This window comes from Egretta garzetta, unplaced genomic scaffold (assembly GCF_000687185.1).
Source record: "Egretta garzetta isolate BGI_Z169 unplaced genomic scaffold, ASM68718v1 scaffold175, whole genome shotgun sequence".
In the NCBI taxonomy this organism is placed as follows: Eukaryota; Metazoa; Chordata; class Aves; order Pelecaniformes; family Ardeidae; genus Egretta; species Egretta garzetta.
In genome coordinates this window covers 3,386,068-3,401,425 of record NW_009259860.1, presented here as the reverse complement: position 1 = coordinate 3,401,425, position 15,358 = coordinate 3,386,068, and the positions used below count along the sequence as shown (strand labels likewise).

The following is a 15,358-nucleotide window of genomic DNA, read 5'->3' as shown; positions in this document are numbered from 1 at the left end:
CATTCCTGAGGTAAATCCCATTCACCTGCAATGAAAGCATACAATGATAAAGTGTGCAGGACTTTCCAGCAGACAAACAGAAGATGCCTAGCTTGCAAATGATAACAAAAGTGACCAAAAAACCCACCACACCTCTAGTATCTGATCCCCAGCCCACAGTCTCCCATCTTTAGATGCTGCTCCTTCTTCATATACTTCATGGATAATGATTGCTCCCTGTGGATAGATAAAAAAAAAAACAAACTGCATATTCAAAGAACATGCTCCTATTTTGAACCAAGAGCAACTGAAAATTCCTACTATAATTCATCAGTGATAAACAAGTCAGTTTTATGATGAACAAATTACCAAAATATTTAAGAAGTCCATTTACACCTCTATTTTTAAAAGTGCTTTTTTACTTTTTTTTTTTTCCTTTAAAGAAAAAATATCTTCTTTTAGACACTTTAATTTAATTATTGTTTGGGCGACACACATATTTTTCCAACCAACCAGCAAAGTGTCTGCTCCTCCAACAATGCTCAGACCAAGGCCAGTTCTCCCTTTGGAGATATCAATGGTTGTTTCACATCCAGGAATGATGGGACAAGTAGCTGGGTCAGAGGCTAACGTGGCTGGAGTTGAAGATCTGCTTGTATCTAAAACAACAATTAAACATCCTGATTACAGTAAGAGGGCTCAAAATCAGAAAAATGACCTTAAACCAGCATTTTGAGAGTTCATTGACAACTCTACAGCAATAGCTGGACAGATACTATTTAGGATAGAATTTAATTTAATCATCTATACCAGCAACTATGCAATGTAGATCGTAAATAAACGAAGTACACAGTATGCTTTAAATACACGGATTCAAGGATGTCAGCCCTGCACTTTTGCAATGGGCCAAGTCAAGGTCTATCTAATTAAACATTCCATCACAGACTCAGATCTGTATCATGAGAAAGAATGTTAGGTATTAATCAAAAATAGTAGTACTTCACAACTCCAGCAATCCATGGTCAAATCAAAGGTTGTATACACATTATATTTAGCGGTCCTCAAAAAGAACTTTTTTACACCAGTACAACTTTTAATTGGCCATTGACACAGCTTTTGGAGCAGTAAGTTTCACGGTATGAATGTATTTACTCATAGTGCAAACATATATGGCATCCTTACATAGCAATTTATCTGTAAAGTCAGTATCTCTGGTATATCACAAATGGATCTTTCCTTCAGTATTTTAGTCAGTTCTGTATTCTTCAAAGAAAAAAACCCGTAAGAATAGAGGGGATATTGTATAGCGACTAAATGAAAGAATCAGAAAATGAGACATCTGGGATGTTCAGATTACCTCTATCACTGATGTCCCTTGTGCTTTGAAGAAACACCAAAATTACGTTTTTTCCAAAAAGTAAAAACAGGCTTCTGAATCATTCTGAGACACTTTAAAAGAAGTTTAACTGAAACTAACAAGGGGACTTGACTATTCAGAAATATTCATTTAGGTTAGACAAATACTTAGGTTTAGTGTGAGTAATAGGTCCCGCAGCAGCAGTAAGCCTCAAAACTAAGAGGCTTGGCCTCTGAAGGGAACCAGGAGGGCAGTTAAGACTTTAAGGGTAAAGCTTCTGTGCAAGTATAGAACAGGTTACTCTTTTCTGCAAGTCTGTGTGTGTGATGAGCAGCTGCTCATGCTTAAGTGTTAAGGCTTAAGTATAATAATTCTGTCCAGAAGGCATAAAGTGTACATGAAATACATGAACCAAGGAACTGGGAGTCTTGGTATGCAAGGCTGACCTCATCTAGATAGCTGCATCAGTACTGGGCCAAAAATTGCCTACATAGCACTGCTGGAAACACCAAGGTTGGGTAGAGATGTAGTAGAAATCAGACCAATAAGGAAAAAGTAGTTAGGGATGTGTTGCTTATTTGGAAGGACTCTACACACAGGAAACAAGGTGCAGGGGCAGCAAAAAGGTGGCCTTGGAAAAAGACAGCTGGGGAACAAATTATAAAATCAGGTGGAGAATCAAGATAAGAGAGATCTTCCAGTTGGGTTGTGGATGCCTGTAAATGGTAGTGAAGCCAAGTTGCAATCACAAATCCCCAGGATGCTGGAGGGAGCACTGCTGAAATCTCCATCAGGTCTTTATTCCTAAGAGTTGGTGTGGCAGGGTGAAGATGGACGGGATAGACTTGGACAAAGCAATAGATTTTACCCTAAAACTAAATGCAGAAGGGAAGACAACAGACTTATTAACTAGTAGGTCTCCTGCATGTTTCTTAAGATTTCTATATAGTAGCGTAATTGTGTCTTACTGCTAGTAATACTTACAGAGACGTACATATAAGTTAACTGCAATGTGCGCATTACTCTATTAAGTTACTAGTGACTTCTTAGTAGTGTGTTACTTAACCAATAACCATCATCAGTCAGTTGCACTCTAAAGAGGGAGAGTCGCATGTGGCTAGTCATAAATGGCAGGACAGTCTCAACCATTCCTCTGTTCTAGGGAAGATGACATGACTTGTCTCCCTCATTTAAAGGAATGCCTCCCACTTAGTTCTAGACAACCATGACAGAGGAACCTGCTGCACAGCCTTTGGAAGGGAGGAGGAAATCCCTCCATCCTCCTACCTCTACAGCAGGCCAGTGGGAAGGCAAGCGTTAGGTCTCCAGTGTGGAGCCTCACTGCTTTATTTAGATGGATCTGTAATCCGTAAGTACTAGAACTCAGAAGACAGCTGATTGCATATAAAAAGAGTGAACTTGATTACAAGCTGGGTCTTCACTTTTATGTCACAATGCTAGTGAAGACAGACACACAAGGAAATCCTTACTTTTGACTGCTTCTGGTTCTGGTGAGCTGGAAGAGGGGACAGTAGTTGGCGGCTGCATATTCCTCCTCTCTGCTGGGGCAGTGCTGGAAGGGACTGCTGCTGCAGTCAGGCTATCTGTCTCTGCCGAGTTGATAGTAAGCCTCACCATAGTTTTGGATGTCTTCAGGAGACTAATAAACTGAATAATAAAGACAAAAGCTGGTGAAGAGTGTAACTGGACTGTTCAGTTGTAAAACAAAAATAAAGCAGAAGTGTTCTGCAAACTGGAGCTACAAGTCACAATCCTACAGGTTTCCTTGGTAACGAACAAGGAAAAATACTGATATTTTTTATAAGAAACAGCAATAGCATTAACTGTAGGCCAGACCTGACTGACGTTAATCAAGTAGCTTCCATGAAACTTCACCAAACTATACCAACAAGAATGTGGCAGTCTTTCAATGGCTTCTCTGGACAAAATACTACATTTATAGCCATTACTAGAAAAATCATAAAACTAGTATTGTCTTCTAACGCTTGGGTGAAGCCCAGTTCTGATCCCACTGAAGTCAAAGCCAAAACATCTACCAATTTAAATAAATGTGCTACTGCCATCCTAGCTCCTTAATCAGATGCACAGGTGGAAGGAAAACCTGAAAATATTACCTGAACGATGGGAGGGAGAGAAGGACACCACGGTATAATGCAAAATCTAGTTTAAGGAAATACTGAAAAACCTTCAAAATCAATTGCCATCTCACAGAAAAGACACCAAATTCTCCCCAGACTTTACATTCAGTAGAATTAGAAGTATTTTCAGAAATTACTTACTCAATCTCTGTCTCTTCTTCCAAAACCTACCTACGTCCCTGCACAGGACTTCACTATCTCTTACTCATTTACTGCTTCAGAGATAGCAGCACATCAAAGAATAAGACGGATGCCCTCCTAACTGCCCTTTAACAAACAGAAAGTGATCTTCTCATGCCTGAAGAATCACTCTTCTTGGTAGCAAGGCAGGGTGCTAGAAAAGAGCCCTCCTTGATTCATTACAGAACCAAAATTGAGTTTGCAGAGCTAGAAGCTAGAAATAAATCCTGTTATTTAGGAATGGAGATAGTTTTCTCCAAAGGGAGAATATAATGAGGCCACTATTAGAGACGCTCCCCACACGTAGGCACAGTTCATGACCTGGTTTACCACTGATGCAACCCACCTACGTAAATTCTCACATGCTAATTTTACTGGTTCTAATACTTTTAAAGTGGAGTAGCTATGAAGACTCATTACTGAGCGACAGTTCATGGCTTTTATCCCACAACTAAGTGCCTCTCAGTCATCACATCTGAACCACAGGGAAAAGAAACCCCACAGTTGTAGCACAGATAGACAATTCATGTGGTATATTAATGTAAAACAGCAGCTGAGCTTTAAATTCAGGTTTTAGCTTATTCTGCAGCAGTTTGCTTAACAGAAAATGCCTGAGCATCTTTGGTTCTTCAGCCAGCTCTGAAAATGAAGTCTCAGTACAGTCACGAAAACCTCACTGGTTTGTTTAAGACACAATCAACTCCTACATTAAGTAGTGTGCATTTTGCGACATTCCTGACACTTCAGAAGCACCTTTTCGACTGGATACCCCACAACAATTTCATCATCCACTGCCAGGATCTGATCTCCAACTTTGATTCGTCCATCCTGGAAACAATACAGAATTAAAAATATGAGTGCTGGATGCTACTTCAAAAACATTTTTCATTCCCTATTTGGATTTTAAATGTTTTCATACCTTTGCTGCTGCACCATGATCTGTTAAGCTCTTAATAACTACCCCATTAATTGTGTCTTCTTCACTAATGGCAATTCCCAAGCCTCCTTGATCCTGGGGCAAACAGAAAAAAGCAAATCATTAGGTACTGTGTTTCTCAAAATATTAGAATACATTCACTGAAGACTATGTGAAGCCTGCAGACATAACAAAAGTTTGGGTTTTCACAATGCATCAATACTTTTGTTTTAAACTAATCTATTTCTGAAATAGATTTTGCCAGCCTACAAGCAGTATATTGGCTACCAAGATAAATCTGAAACACTTCTAAATTCAAAAAACACTCCTTTGAAACTAAAAGGTCAATTGTGATTCAGCTGTTAAATTCACAAACAGGAGTAAGAAACACAAAATACTTGGGAACTATGAACTGAGGTAAATAAAACTTCATGACATAGCTAAAATTCATTATCTGAAACCACAGAAAATATACACACAGGAGTGGAAAACACAGAGGATGGAAAAATGTATGCTCTTCCTGTGAAATTAGTAAATGTTTGTGGCAGAGTCAAATTTCCCCAATGCTTTCACCTAGAATTAAATCATCCGGATACCATCATCTATAAGATACTCTCCTGGTTAATAACAGAAGGCTAGATACCTTCCAAGTAGAAAAACTTACCAACAGCCCACAAGTCTCCATCTTTATGTCCACTGAATGCAACTGTCTTCTCCATGTCAATAATCAAGAGCAGCAATTTTTCCACCCTCCTTTGGCAGCTTCATAGTTACAGAACACCTGGCCATTTTCTCCCAGCTGCACAATTTCCACTAAATATGCATGTTGTTTGGGGGATCTGGTGCTTCTAATCTGCTAATTCATTTACTTTGAACAACTAGGGCAACGATTTTACCTGAAGCACCACCAGCAGCTGGTTACCAGAAGTTTTGCAAATAGGAGAGAGGTGACTTTCTTTGAGAGACACAGAGCAATTAGCAAACTTTTGTGAAATTAAAGATACTCATGAGGTTGCCAAAGACAGTCATTATGTCAGGAAAACTTTGGGGTCCATTCACAAATGGGAAGAAAAGAACTCTAGAAATCTCTATTCTGACTTCCAGTAGGTAACGGACAAAGTTTGTTTGCCATGAGAGGGACTCCATTACAAAAAAGCAAGCTAGTGAATACAGATGTGGCTAATGTAAATTTAATTTTCAGCACATACCTTAGGGAGTTCCACATACTGAATGTTTTTACATGAGCTCAAGTCAGAACAAGCACTGGAGTTTGCAGCACTGATATCAATCTAACAGAAAATGAAAACATAACTGTGAGCAACTATATTCAACATTTTGCATCAAAATAAAGTAGCGTACAAACATTTAAAGTGAGTCTGACCATTTTCTAGATTCATTTAAACTGCTATAAACTTATTCATGGGAATGGTAGATTTACTTCATAGTTTAGATGAACATAAAGGAAAACAGAATTGAGCACAGCTGTACTAAATTTGGCAGCTTTATTAAATTCTCACTTGTTTTCCCCTTGGATTTCTTTTTCTTTTGTATTATTTGCTAAGCAGACAGGCCAATCCTCTAACCAAAACAATGTTAGTATCTCAGTCAAGTGAGCAAAACAAAAATTTACTTTACCTCTTGATGTTGAAGTGTCCCTGAAGTACACTGTGCAGCCTCTACTGACTTTCCAGGACAAACAGCCATCTGATTTACTGCATCTTTATTTCTACAATAGATTCAGTTAAAGATTGTAGTAAGCATGAGTAATACAGCACCATATTTCTTAGAACAAGTTTAAGTCTAGCTCTTTCTTTTACTTTATTTCTGGTACTGACAATGCAAATACCAAACCAGAAAACTCAGGGCATATTTAACAACTACTAAGATCTGGGTTCAAAAGCACAACTACCTTACCAAAATTAAAATAAAACAGAAACAGTCTGTGCAGATCTTGAGCATATACAAATATCTTAAGGGCGGAAGTCACGAGGACGGAGCCAGACTCTTTGCAGTGGTGTCCAGCGACAGGACAAGGGGCAATGGGTACAAACTGAAACGTAAGAGGTTTCAGTTGAATATGAGGAAAAACTTCTTCACTTTGAGGGTGACAGAGCACTGGCACAGGCTGCCATGGGGGGTTGTGGAGTCTCCTTCTCTAGAGATATTCAAAGCCCGCCTGGACAAAGTCCTGTGTAACATGCTCTAGGAGAACCTGCTTCAGCAGGGGGGTTGGACTAGATGATCTCCCGAGGTCCCTTCCAACCCTTGCAATTCTGTGATTCTGTGATATTAAAAATAAACCTTTTCAGCCAAACCTTTAACCAGAACTTACCTGATAAAGATTATTTTTACTTTAGATGGTGCACATTTGATTATTGAGGAAGCATTCTGATGAGTCCTTCCATAGAGTATTTGCCCATTTATCTATACAAAGGAAGGTAGCAATTATTTCTCAAAATATTTTGATACCCTTATACTTAAACTAATATTTAAGCCTTAAAAAAATCCATTATGCCACATCACTGACTAAAGCAGAAATTGTATTAAAATAACAGAGTACATTGTTTCCTGCTTTCACTCCCTTCTTCCAGTAGAAAACTCCTTATACTTTGATTTCACACTAACACTGTCACAGTACTAAAAATGTCATTCTCCGAACTATACTGGGTTTACTTGGCACATCATCTATTTCTACTTGCCACTGATCACCTCATGACTGATGTGGTGATAAAGCAGGGCCATGGGAAATTCTAACCACAACAAATAAATGAATTGCTTATATCCAGCAACGAGACTGCTATTATTTATCAAATCTTAGCTCTGAGTCAGGCACTTTTATACACAGGAGTCTGAACACTGCTGCACTGACAATCTGAAGATTTGACCTGACAACCATTATCTTCACGTGGCAGAGCAGACTTACTGAAGCCCCTTGAAGCTCCTATGATTCAGGTATGACTGGAGGTATCAGTGTGAACTTGCAGTATAAGGGCATTATTTGCTCACATTTTATTAGCTGCATTAGTTCTTGAAAATGGACAACTGCAGTGCACAAGTCCACTCTAGGAAAGGGGAAATGACTGGAAAAGGACAGCTTGGACCTACATATAGGGAAAGTAACGTGACACACACCGAGATTGTACTAACAGAAGCAGAGAAGAGCGCACAGTGAGCTACAGACGCAAGACACGGAACTGAGGGTTGAGCGCAACAGCAACCCCTCAGGTCCCATACAGGCTGCAGCCACCAGGCATGGTGACAGAGATACTGAGACCTGTCATTTACACTGGAGCTGGCAATCCAGATGCACCACTGCTTCCAGTGTTTGCCACAGGCTTGGGAAGAACCATGGTCAGGCTATCAGCTGGGGGACGGGGCATGGCCCGCCACAGCTGATGGACAGCTACTTGGGAACATAAGGAGCAAGCTCAGATGTATCCTCTCAGAAGGGGTTGAGACAATCTCTGAGTGTCAGTTTGCAGGTTTACAGCACAGACAGTAAGCAAGGAATTGCATGAGAGCAGACTCAGCCAGATGTGTTTCAATGTGTCAGCATCTGCAACATCAAGGCTTTAAGAACAGACACTTTAACTGATTCAAGAGAACTGTCTAGCAGGTAACATTGGACTCTGCAACTAACAGGACCCTCCATGAGACCAGGTCCACAGTGCCACAAATCTCTTAGTTTCTCTCCCAGCCTGCAAATGCCAGCCTACATCGTTTACTCTCTCGTTGTCTCCCTCAAGCTTTGTTCAGTCTCACCATTCCCTCCCTGTGCATCCTCAAACACCTCCACATACAGTTTTGAAGTTACACAAAGCATTTCTGTGAAGGTAATGCAACCTACTGCTATCAGAAAGAATGGGAAAAGCTATAGCAGAGGATAAGTCTGCAAGTATCATCAGCTGAACTGTGGTAATATAAAAATCTGTGTTATGCTCACATACACATTGGGAATGTTAGCTGCACGTTCAGCGGTTGGGTCCCTCCACAAAGCCATTAGAAAACAGTCCCATGTGCCACGACATAAAAGTCCATAATACTAATTGATCTGTTCCTGTTTTCCCAATTTAATTTCCATTTTATATGTTGCACAGCTTAAAAATATTCTGGTACTATCACACTTCCAGTAGACAGAGAAGTAATTAGAAAGTCTGGACCACTTCACAGACAGATGGACTAAAGGACTTCAGTATTTTCCATGGTCTGCAGTGAACTGCTCTTCCACACATCTTCGCAACCCAGAAATTGCTGTCATCCCCCATTTTTATCTATTTTAAATACACACACACACCCTTTACTTATTACAACTACAACCAGGAAAAAAAATTGCAGCTGCAACTATTTGGCATACACCAGAATAAAAATCTGGTAGCCCAGTGATGTCGACTTGGATATCCTGGGGATTTCAAAGTCCACTGAAGAACATCTATATTGCAGTAAGAGTCTAATATTTCAGTGCATTTTAAGTCAGTATGTTTGGGTTTCAGTATAAATTGCAAAAAAACTCACCTCTAGTAACTCATCTGCAATCTGTAACCTGCCATCTTTGCCAGCTGCTCCATTTGGATCAATTCCCACTATAAAGACACTCATCCTGGATCGGTCTTTGTTACCAGCAAGACTAAGTCCCAGACCTGTCCTTCCTTTTTCCAGCTCAATCGCATGTAGCTCCCCCGGCAGATTTCCATAGCGCTGCATGATCTTTTCTAAATGTAAAAGTGTGGGCAGCAGAGGTTGGATTTACATTAGAAAGTGTCACAAGTCACCTACAGAGTCAAGATCACTGTCCAGTGGGCAGTATCCGACAGAAGAATCCCAAACTGGATGAGAAAATGTTAAGTGTACACCACACTTTCTTTTAAGCTAAACCTTAGGTGATTTATAGTAACATTTCTAGCTCCTTGTTTTCCTTCTAACTTCGGAAAACATTAAAACTTCTCTTATAATAAGACTTTTCATACATAAAAGCAATGATCTTCCCTGTAGTAACACCTTTAGGTAACAGAAGCTATCACATCCATCAACTGCCATCGGTTACTTAGAGTACACTGAAATTCTTCAAGTAGTCCTATATGTGAAACAGTGAATCTGGACCACAGAGGAAAAACAGAGATTGGAGTGCAATGAAGAAGAACAAATTAGTTTTGTATTTCGCCATGTGCATCTGACCAAGCACAACTGAAAGCTGACATCAACACTTAACACCCAAACCACGAAGCACACAGGAATGAAGTAGTTTAAACTGGACCCCTCATATCTTCTGCTACAGTGCTATTTCAACATTGAATATTTCAAACATTATCACAAAGGATGAACTTACTCCAGCTGTAACCGAACTCATCCTCCTTCTCCACATCCTCTGGGACTCTGCTGGAAGATGACTGTGCAACATCACAGCTCATTCCTGAAAATGCTGAAGGAGGGGGCAGAGGCAAGTTACAAAGCGAAGTCTTTTCTGGCTCTACATCAGGCTGACCGAATGCCTGTGGAGAATAAGAAAAATGCAGTGGCTAAGCAGATGCAGATCCTGTATAGGGTAAACTAGTATACTAAAATGTCAAAATGGCAATGACTATGACTTTGAAGTTTAAATACCAAGCAGCTGGAATTCTAAATGAATAACACAGCACAGAAAGGCTGCAAGAGATCAAAGATAGAAACAAACACCAGGCAAGGTAAGAGATAACATCACTCCAAAAATATATTCGGAAGCAAACAGAACTCACAGTAAAAGCCCAATTCAGTAAAGTTTTATGTGCCGCTTTACGTTTCAGAAAAAGTCTCTTAAGAAGACTCAAGTGATTTTTTTAAGGCCATGATTGTAAAAGACTTCTACTTCATTTTATTTTTAAAAGCATCCACATACAATTTCTTCCTATGATATGCTTCAGAAGTCAAATAGGAGGAAAGGGATAGGAAACAAAGAATCTGGTGCTTTCAAAAATGCCTCCAGAAAAAAAAAAAATAACTGGCGTATTAACTGAAAGGACAATTTAAAAAAAAAAAAAAAAAAGAAACACACAGTAACTGAAGAAATCCACAGTAATTGGATTTTTTCAGTCTAATTTACTGGTTTCCTATAAGTTGCACAGGGAAGATCAAACAAAGGAAGATACAGTTTAAATCACAAAGGAGAAAAATACTTTCAATCTTGATGTATGTGGTCTATTCATATTCAAAAAAGTATAAACACACGACTACTGCAATATAATGGTTAAACACCCACATCCACAATCTGGCAAGCTTCCATTCAAGTTAGTTTCCCTGAGGAGGACTCTGATCAGGGATTTGGCTAGGTGTTTTTAATTTATATCATTTTGGCTTGCTCAGAGTAAACACGTAGGCAAGAAACTCGTGTCTGAATATCATCATTCTGAAGCTTAATGAATGCCCAAGGGACTTTGATACTTGGCAGATCAGCTGTTGATGTAAACAACAAAATCTTTAGATGAAGACCAAGTATTTTTCCAACACTATGATTTTCAGGTGTTGCTCTAGTTTCATTGCCCTGTTCACAACAGTTTAGCTCTCATCACCTCCATTAGCAAACGTCTGAGCACAGTATCTCAGATGGTGTCTCTGGGTGGCACAAACAGAGACAATTTCTTCACTGGAGTCAACAGTGAACTGGATAACAACATATACCTTGGAAGACTTCAATGCACTTTAAATTGAAGGTGTTGAAAAAACTAGAAAGTTACCAATTTTTGTCATACTGAGATTTACGAAGGTCCCATTGCTCAGGGAAAAGCAGTTACCTTCACTCTCTGTACACTCCAAAGATTTAATGAAAATGCAAATGCCCTATTTCCGTTCCTTCATTCTGCTTCTGCTTGAAAAAGATTTTCCTTTCATTCAGGAACTTGTTCTAGGAGCTTAACTAACAAGTCATTAAATGTCAAAAGTGTGGGAAGCTTTAATATGGCACCCAAGCCAATCATTTATATAAAAATGTCATATAAATGCCATATCATTATATCAGTCACATTGATCTGTGCTTCAAACCTAAGACAATGCCATCCTGCTGAGCTGTAGGAATTATTTGCAGTTTATGCAGATTATACTCCAAAACATGCTAATAGTTACAGGGCAGACACGAACCTCAACAGAAGCAGCAAAATTCTAGCAATGACACTGTTACCCATCAGAATCAGAGTAGAGTGGAAACACTACTTAATAATACCCAAAGTGATTTTTCATAATCAAAAATTTATGTATCTCCATGGAGAAAAGTTGGTGACAGACTTCTACCTCAAGGAGAAGTGAAGGGGAGAGTAGTTCTAGAAACACTAATTTTTCAGAGTGATTCCTAGAGTTTTAACTAGAAAGCTACATAACATACTGAAAAAATGAGGAAATACAGTATGAGAGCAGACCAGATCAGCAGACCTTACAGTAGTCTCTGTGTTTTAAAACCGAAATTAACATATCACTTTAGTGGTACTCTTGGTAAATGACAGTGTCCAAGAACTTTGCAAAATTCAAGAAAACATGACCAAAATAAAGAACAAAAATTGCTGTCAAGGACCTCTGGAAGATCCATAAGGTGTGGATATGCAGCTAGATCCTGACAGATCAGCACTTATGAACTACAGCCACCATAATCTGATTGACAAAAAAAATGCTTCTTCTGTACCTCTGTGCACATGTACACAAATCTGAATGTGTCCTATGTTCTAAGAGAATGCTGCAATGAAAGTAAAAGCAAGGGTCCTTTCTGAGAAGGGTAAAAAGGGTGACATAATGCTATTTGGGCGGAGGGGACCATGTCCCGCCTCCAGAACTCTGCCAGCCATCCATGTACCACCAGCAGCAGAAGCTGGCCCCCGCAGTTTACACACACATAAGACTTTTGCTCCCTGAATCGGGCCACACACAAAAAACCTAAAATGCTTTAACTCATGAAATACTTCCAGTGTGCCACGGCACAGTATTTCATTTAAAATGCAAAGCATCATACAGTGCATGAACCCATTTGGCTACCAGGGTTACTCCGATCACAGCCAAGCAAATGTTAAAAATGGCAGCAAGTTTGGAGCAGTATCACTTTCAACAAAGGAGGCACAGGCAGAGGAAGAAGCAGTGCTCTGGAAGGTATCACAGGCCATGTACAAACGTACAGCACACATACGGTAGGACCCACTCATTGGAATCAAGACAAACCTTGAATGGTGTGGGAGCAAAAGGGTTAGTTGGGGAACAACGGAAGGTAACCCTAATTGGATTCGATACCTCCTACAGTAACAGAAAACAGCAATCCACATGTTACAGCACTTTTGGCAATACATAGCATTATTAATGAGTAACTTGTTTTCAATTACGGATTCATTTTGCTAGCCACAGCAACTTTATTAACTCCATTTATAAATGGACAAAAGTATTTAAGGGGTTATTAAGGACCCTGATACAGCAAAGTTTCTTACTGTACATGAACCTTAGCTCAGCAGAAGTGGACAGAGATGAAAAGAAGCCATTCTTATCTCAGTGTTAAAAAAGAAATTATGCAGAAATTGCAAAAACATTTCTCTAAAAATATGTTCAATTTTTTTCAGAAATACTTCTGAGAATATAGAAAATACAAGCCATCATTTATGTTATGCTTCTACTCCCTTTCCTCAAAACTGTAACAAATGCAAAGACAGATTTCAAAACCACACATTTAATTAATTATACACCACATCATATCATAAATATTCGTTGTACATTCGATATATTTGACAACACAGGAAAACAGACAAAGGGCACAATCACTCTCAAGATGCATAATCAGCTAGAAATTATTTTATTAATTCAGAAATGCATGCATTTAAGAATTAGGCCTTTATTTATTACTGTGTTAGAGGTTAACTCGGTTCCCAATATGAATAACATGCAGTAAGCACTAACCACAAAAAACAGAATCTAACTTTTTTCATATTTCCAAAGATGTCAGCATCCTGTTCATGGTGCATTAAAAGAATTTTCAAGAAGCAGAAGGAAAATATTTTCAGCATCATAGAACAAAAGCCGCCAATGCTTTTTTTCATGCAAAAAGAAAAAAGAGATATCAAAGCTGGCAAGTCCTAACCACATAAAAAGAAAATGAAGTGCACAGCAGCAAACACCTCATGCTGATGAGAGAGTTACACTCAGATATTTTAACACACACCACAGGGACTGATTTTGTAACTGAGAACCTACTCCTTCAGTAGCACCGATTATGTAAGGTTTAGTGGTTATGATTAATGAAGCCGGCATTTTTTAACTTCTTCAAAACTTTTGTGCGTGCATGCGTGTCTGTATCTTTTTAATCCACTACACAGAATTTCCACTCTCATCAGCACAGTATTTTACCCAAAGTGGTATAAAAGAATTTAAATGCAGAGAGACACTAATGGCAAAGAAGCACACACATCATGTTTGGTGAGTCAAAAGCAGACAGCGTGTCATCATCCAACCTTGTTAGTGTTGAACTGAGAAGAATCAGCAAATGGGTTAGTGCTGCTGAAGACAGCTGGCCTACAGAAAAAACTGTGCTGTGGGAAAGGCAGGGAAGCGTTCTAAAAGAAAACATAATAGAAATGAAGCAAAACCATTTTTAAATTAACCTTTTGTGACTCATGAAACAAAACACATTTACTTAGCAATCTGTGCTAGCCAAACAAGGTCCGCTTCCTGCACTTCGCTACAGACACGCGAAGGTAAGCAAAACTGTATTTGCCCTGTGTTTGCATCAGCTATGTTTAGCAGAGCATAGAGGAAAAGCACTGATCCTCATACCTGTTCTAGCCCACAAACTGCATGAAGTGCAGAATTCAGCAGCATGAACAGAAAATTTACTTGCTGTGCTATTTGTACAATTTTGTTCCAAGCACCTCAGCACATGGAATACTATTACACAATAGTTAATTAAAAAATTGTGGATTTCTGGACTAGAATAAACACAATTCTTTGTAATAATGCAATAGGTTTAGCTTTGTTTTGAAAACCACAGATTAACTGTCATATTTTGTTTTACCCTTGTGGTAACACACTCACTGTATTATTTTGCAAAAGAGAAGGTTTAGTAATATTAGGCATTCCTAAACAGACTTCATATCTAATAATAACTTTTACAGATCACTTTGTGTGTGTGTGCATGCATCTATAGTTTTCTAAATTTATAGTTCAATGAAACTAAATTCTCTGGCCTTCTCCTTAAACAATACAAGGTACATCTTTGTTAGGTTTCATATTTAGAAAAAATTAAAGGATGTAATTTTGACCACATATTCCTTATGCAGCTTTTCTACTGTACTCTACTTTGAGATCAAAACCTGTTTAATAAAGAGGGGACAGCTCAAATTTTGCACAGTATGTCAGAAATAGTGTTCAATGTATACTTAAAAGTAATTTCCACACTAGGTGTATCCATCTGGCAATTGCCTAAATGTCTTACGGCTGTAAGTTTAACACTGCTGGAAAATAAGCATAATAAGTGGAAAGGAATGTGAAAGGTTTGCAGCATCAAACAATACATTCCTATCACGGTAATTTAATACAGATATATCTCACTGTTTGAAAATTTTCTTAAAGCATTTTGGTTTTTAAATTCTCCTGAAAATAGAAAACGCATTCCTAATTGTTTATTCTCAAATATTATTTTGCAAAATAAAAAGGAATGTAATTTGGTAAGACTACATATGTCTTGGTTCTACAGTATCTTCAGCAATGAGAAAGTAGAGCTGTGCGTGAACAAGATTTCTTCACCGGCAAGTCACTCGAAGTCAACAGGCAGTTTCCCTA

The 15,358-nt window shown here is 38.8% G+C and overlaps 1 protein-coding gene across 1 annotated transcript in view; it reads right to left on the bottom strand.

Annotated features, from left to right (window-relative positions):
- MPDZ (multiple PDZ domain crumbs cell polarity complex component) overlaps positions 1 to 15,358 on the bottom strand; it is a 93,072-nt gene that overhangs the window by 11,965 nt on the left and 65,749 nt on the right. The window contains exons 26-35 of the mRNA XM_009640050.2: positions 9,915 to 10,077; positions 9,104 to 9,300; positions 6,924 to 7,015; positions 6,227 to 6,317; positions 5,800 to 5,880; positions 4,595 to 4,687; positions 4,429 to 4,503; positions 2,827 to 3,004; positions 493 to 638; positions 131 to 216 (exon numbers count right to left, since the gene is read on the bottom strand). Coding sequence (XP_009638345.1) covers positions 131 to 216; positions 493 to 638; positions 2,827 to 3,004; positions 4,429 to 4,503; positions 4,595 to 4,687; positions 5,800 to 5,880; positions 6,227 to 6,317; positions 6,924 to 7,015; positions 9,104 to 9,300; positions 9,915 to 10,077 — 1,202 coding nt within the window. The remainder of the gene's footprint in view (positions 1 to 130; positions 217 to 492; positions 639 to 2,826; positions 3,005 to 4,428; positions 4,504 to 4,594; positions 4,688 to 5,799; positions 5,881 to 6,226; positions 6,318 to 6,923; positions 7,016 to 9,103; positions 9,301 to 9,914; positions 10,078 to 15,358) is intronic.